The 6,000-nt window shown below is 41.6% G+C and overlaps 1 protein-coding gene across 11 annotated transcripts in view; it reads left to right on the top strand.

Moving 5' to 3' along the window:
- ARHGAP12 (Rho GTPase activating protein 12) overlaps nucleotides 1-5,159 on the top strand; it is a 68,738-nt gene extending 63,579 nt beyond the window's left edge. For all 11 annotated transcript variants that reach the window (XM_053409612.1, XM_053409615.1, XM_053409610.1 and 8 more), the window contains 4 exons: nucleotides 437-514; nucleotides 1,759-1,893; nucleotides 2,932-3,034; nucleotides 3,594-5,159. In XM_053409612.1, coding sequence (XP_053265587.1) covers nucleotides 437-514; nucleotides 1,759-1,893; nucleotides 2,932-3,034; nucleotides 3,594-3,768 — 491 coding nt within the window. In that variant the 3' untranslated portion in view covers nucleotides 3,769-5,159. The remainder of the gene's footprint in view (nucleotides 1-436; nucleotides 515-1,758; nucleotides 1,894-2,931; nucleotides 3,035-3,593) is intronic.
- The last annotated feature ends 841 nt before the right edge of the window (nucleotides 5,160-6,000 follow it).

The raw sequence follows: 6,000 nt of genomic DNA on the forward strand, positions 1-6,000 counted from the left end.
CATTAGCAGAAGCAAACTTCTCCGTCTATTTGAGTGCCTGCTGCTGCAGCGATGGAGAGGTCGAGGATGACAGACAGTGTACTCTTGATAGTTGCCTGCTACCGCCATCTGTCCAGTTAAGCCTTGAAATGCTGGGCAAAATTACCAACTTCAAGAGACTCTAGGAAAAGCAACAACCCCAACACTAAAGGACAATTGGAAGCCCATTGTGATAGAAAATAAGGAGGAGTTTGTCAGCAAATGCTGGATATTGTATAATTCTTCTTGCTTATGAAAATTGTATCACCTTTTTGAAGGAGTGTAATCATTTCTTTTTTTTTGGTGCATTTTATTAAAATAAATGTTGTTCATTCTAAAACATATGAATTTACACCTATAAATGCAACCCGCAGCGTTCGTAACCACTTACTGAACAAAACTTTAAAATTTGTTCTAGGATTGGATGTTGACGGGCTGTATAGAGTTAGTGGCAATCTTGCAGTAATACAGAAGTTGAGATTTGCTGTTAATCATGGTAAGTTGCTATACGTAACAATTAGTAGTTTGCAGTGTTAACACTAAATTTATTTAGTTCTTAGCATCTGTAAAGTACCAATACATCAACTAACAAATTATATTTTGTTTATGAAATACTGTATTTTTCGCTCTATAAGACGCACCTAGTTTTTGGAGGAGGAAAACAAGGAAAAAAATGTTCTGAATCCCAGAAACCAGAACAGCAAGAGGGATCTGGCTTCTGGGATAGCCACCGAAGCCTCTCCCGGGAAGCGGGATGAAGGCTCCCCCTGACTGGAAGAGGCTGCGTGCGGCTAAGCTGCCCTCTGTCCCCTCCCGCAAAAGCCAGCCAAGAGCCGCGCGTTCTTTAAAGGGAGTGCGGCTCTTGCAGGTTTTTCTACAAGGTGGAAAAAAGGACAGCCTGTCAGTGATGGGCTGCCCTTCTCCCTCCTCGGGGAAAAGCCCCCAAGACACGCTAGGCGCGGCTCTTTAAAGAGCATGTGGCTCTTGGGGGCTTTTCTGGGAGGTGGGGGAAGGGCAGTCCGCAAGAGCCGTGTGAAGGCTCCCCACTGCCCTGCGGAGGCTTTGGGGGGCCCAAAGCCAGAATAGCTAGAGGGAGCACTGCGCAGCACTCGCTCTAGCTGTTCTAGCTTCGTGCGAAGCCTCCGCAGGGCATGAGGAGTCTTCATGGGCTATCCCAGAAGCTGCGCAGCGCTCCCTCATACTGTTCTGGCTTCTGGGATAGCCCTCGAAGCCTCCGCAGGGCAGCGGATGAAGGCACCCCGCTGCCCTGGAGAGGCTTCGCGCAGCTAAGCCAGAAGCTAGAACAGCAAGAGGGAGGGAGCGCTGCGCAGCGCTCCCTCTCCCTGTTCTGGCTTCGCCGCGCAGGCTCCTTTCGCTCCATAAGACGCACACACATTTCCCCTTACTTTTTAGGAGGGAAAACTGTGTTTTATAGAGCAAAAAATATGGTAGGTTTTTAATCTTTAACGTGTGTGTGTGCATATACAGTCATACCTCAGGTTGCAAATGTGACCCGTGTGGGAGGCACGTTCACAACCCACAGCGTCTGCGCATGCACGTGATGCAATTTGGTGCTTCTGCACGGTGTGCAACCCGCAGCGTTCGTAGCCCAAGGTATGACTGTGTGTGTGTACACACGCGCGCACACACCCCCTTCATACCTTGTTTGAACATTGTATTCTAGAATAAGAACTGTGATGGCTCATGTAGCTAAACACTCTAATACTGTATCTGTTTCAGATGAAAAACTGGATTTGAACGACAGTAAATGGGAAGATATCCATGTGATTACAGGAGCTCTGAAAATGTTTTTTAGAGAACTGCCAGAACCACTATTCACTTACACTCATTTCAATGACTTTGTTAATGCAATCAGTAAGTATATGCTAAAGAAGCCTTCCACCCTGACACAGTTGTATAGCAACTTCAGAACTACGGCCATGTCAGACAGTTATACAAAAATAAGATACTGAGTTGCAAAATCAGAAAGCACCCCCCCCCCAATTCAAATTTCACCTTGGTCATGACCTCACTAGGATTGTGGCTTAAAGAAATCACAGTCTGTTGGCCTCAGAACTTCATACTCATCTGCAGCGTTAGGATAATACTGATCTACTTTGCAGGCTATTGTTAGAATTGCAACACAATTATGTATGGGAAGTGCTCTGAATATTCCTTAAAGTTGGACTGCACACCTGTGGCTCTCCAGATGTTGGAATCCAGCTCTCATCAGTCTTAGCCAGCATAGGCAATGGTTGGGGAGGTGCTGTTCAGCCAGACCTGGAGGGCTGAAGGTTAGCCATTCCTGCTGAAAGGAAACAACAGAAAGCACTTAAGTGGGTAGGTGCAGAGAAATGATGAAAATCAAATTCATTTCAAAGTGAGGCAAATGGTCAAGCAGTGCACTATATTATGCAGAGCACATATCCAAGCAAAATGAATATGAAATTCAAACTGTGTGGATATGGCCCACTCTTTTTAAAATTCCTTTTGTTTATCTGAAACATCATTGAATATGATTTTCAATATAGCGAACAATTACACATGAACATGCACACACATTTAATTAAGCTATTTCACACATGTGGGTGAATCACTTAATTATTTTCTGAGCTTTTGTAAACAGGGAGAAGTGTAAATATACACCTAAGAGGGACAGTTACTTTTTGTAGTGAACTGCCCATTCCCAGGTTTCATTTAAGCCGAGTTCCACAGCATTAAGATGCTGTAGAAGTCTCAGGAGTCAATTCTGCAAGAGGCAAATACATTTTCTCTAGTTTTGTTGTTGTAGAATGGCTATGTTCACTATGGCCACTAGGTGGTAATATGCATTAGCTAATGTCCTTGCAATCAAACCATAAACAGTGAAAAGCAGTGTGCTTAAAAGTTCTCTCTCCCCCTCTCCCTCTCCAGAACAAGAGCCTAGACACCGTGTTCATGCTGTAAAAGAGCTGATTAAACAGTTGCCAAAGCCAAATCAAGATACCATGCAGGTGCTCTTCAAACATCTCAAGAGGTAAGTAGTGCATGGAAGAAAAATTTGGCTCGGTCTGTTTTTCACATCCACAAATGAAGAAACATGATGAAATCACGTTTCTATTTTGCTCTGGAGGTCACCTTGCCCAGCCAGTCCCAGCCCCCTTGTGCCTGCCTTCTAGAAAAACAAGTTCAAGCATTGCTTTTTTAAACTCAGTTTTGTGTAAATTTGTGGTGGGAAAAAGGGGCCAGACCTATAAAGGGGATTTAGCTGTCTGTGAGAGGTCTTGATATGCGTTGGTGCAGATATATGTGGCTGCGTGCTTTCCCAGGGAGAAATGGAGACTGATCATGCTGCAAATTTCCAGAAGGATACAAAAAGTATGCGCAGGCTTCATTCGTTTTATAATCTGAGAAAGCATCCTGTGAATGTGACAATTGCTTAGTTGAAGCTGTTTGCACATATCAGTGTTTCTGGATTAGGATACCTGCATACAGAATTTCATTAGGGAAGTTATTATGCTATCTGCCTTCTCGTTTGTGACATGAATTTGTATTGGAAGTTCAGTGTTTGCTCTCTCTCCCCTCCCCTCTCTCAGAATTGTAGAAAATGGAGAGAAGAACCGAATGACCTATCAAAGCATAGCCATAGTCTTTGGTCCAACCCTGTTGAAGCCAGAGAAAGAGACTGGCAACATAGCCGTTCACACAGTGTATCAGAACCAGATTGTAGAATTAATCCTACTGGAATTGAACTCCATCTTTGGGCGCTGAATTTCTCCGGTGAAACTGGCCTTAGTAGGAGAACTTGGTTTCAGCAGAAACTGCACCTCTTTTGTACATTTATGCATTTGTGGACCAAGCAGCAACTTGATGTTTTTTGCACTTTTGTGGGAGAGGGAAGAGTGTGTGATTTGTTTTACCTGGGCTTTTGTGGAACTTATTAAAACTTATTTACAGTTCACTTAATGTTGTGAATGTTTCAAGGTTTTAAACTGCATAACTAGTACACACTGGATTCCACGGGGAGAGAAGCTAAGCCTCGATCTCAAACTGGATAACCTGGAATAGTGTTTTAATATTGATTTTTAATTTTAGGTTCACCACTTTGTTTTGGGGAATATAACCCCCATAAACTGACTTTGAAAACCTCCATGGGCATTTTTAGCGAATAATTACATAATATGCTTACGTGTTAAACCTTAAGATCATTCCTGTATCTTGTCCACAGGGTTTCTGCATTCCTATTTGACAGGCTTAAACAAATGCTAACAGTGGCCAGTGTAAATTCCTCACGTGAGGTTTGCTTTTTTATTGTTTGAACTTTGCACATATTCTTGCTGGCTCTCTTGAATGCACACTAGTATTACTTCACACACTGAACTGGTACACGTATCCTGCAGAGGATATGCCATGGTCTGTGATGAACCAGAGCTTTCAACTAATAAAGTTCATTTTTTCAGGATATGTTTTGGGCTACACTTTACCTAAATAGTACCTAACAATCCTAACTGAAGGTTGATTTCCACACTGTACTGAATTATTGTCATGAACCTGTGGTAGTGAAATTGGATGTAAATACAGAATTAATTCTAACAGTGTTTTTTTCTTTTTAAAAAATATCTATATACACTGTTGCATATAGTTTCAGAGTACCTCCTTGTCCTACATTTCTAATAATGTGTAGCTAAGTAACTGGTATTGTGATGCCTCAAATGGATGTCTTGAGTTTCCACAGAGAAATGGGCTACTTGTGCACTTTTAAATGCTAATTACATCTGCATGCAAATAATTGTAATGCAAACGGTACTGGAAAAATACTGAGTGTGCTTGCTTACATGGTTAATGCACTACAAGCAGAGCCTCTGATTTATTTAATATGTACAGGAGCTACATTAGAGAAATGTATGACAAATTCTAACATCTATAAATAGCAGAAGCCTATGCTTGAATAGATGGATGTTCGGATATAATGAAAATGCTAAATTTCAGGATTCCTTTTTACATTAATAATGTAGATTGATTTGTAAAATAGGTTTCAGATTTTGTTACAGGAGATGTGGTCTGCTGAAGATTTTTTTAAAATGTATTTTTCTAGACTAACCGCTGTATCTGACATTTGCTATGTGGGATCTGAATAAAGAAAATTGTTAGCTGTTTTGGAATTTGATGCTCCAGGTTTGGATGGTATTAGATTGCAGTGAAACTGTGTGTACAAGCTAGCGTATCACCTGTTTGTTGGTAGCAATTGAATCAGGTACTGATTGTATTAAAATCTCTAAACAGCCTTTTGAAGTAAAAAGTACTCAAAAGTGACATGCAAGCAAGAGTGAAACACATAAAACCACTAATTGACTTAATCTGAAAACTACTGCTGGTGTTTGATCCCTGTGAACACAGAGGGCCTGAAAGATTCTTAAATCTTACAGCCTGCTGTGAGCCAGAAAACCTACTTGGGGGAGGCATTCCAAAAGTGTGGCACCACTGCAGAAAAGACCCTGCTTAATACATTATGATCACAGAAGTTGAAGGAGTGAATTAATTTCTTAAAACATGCTGGGAGAGATCCCCTCGAGGCATTATAGGGAAGTACCAGCATTATACGTTCAGCTCTGAGTTAGCATGTGTAATATACACCACTCACCTTTTTGCCTTAAAACTGATCACAATATTCTCCCCCAGCTGCAGTTTATTCTTCAGGGAAGTCCCTTGTCAAGCGAATGCAGCAACTTATCTACAAGGTAACCAGATATGCATTACAGTAAATAATTATTGTCCTTCAGAAGGAATGTAGTTGCATCTGATGAAAGACATTTCTTGCAAATCACTTGGGCGCTCAGGTGCAAGAGGGAAGTCAATGAAAATTCCTTTACGCAGTATCCTTTATGTACCTCCATCCACAAATCAGCTGCCAGCTATCACTACCTGGATCTTTAGAATATAAGCAAACTAGTATCATCACAATTAAGATTGCCCTGTTACACACAAGTGAAATGGTGTGAAGCA

Source organism: Podarcis raffonei, chromosome 12 (genome assembly GCF_027172205.1).
Source record: "Podarcis raffonei isolate rPodRaf1 chromosome 12, rPodRaf1.pri, whole genome shotgun sequence".
Classification (NCBI taxonomy): domain Eukaryota; kingdom Metazoa; phylum Chordata; class Lepidosauria; order Squamata; family Lacertidae; genus Podarcis; species Podarcis raffonei.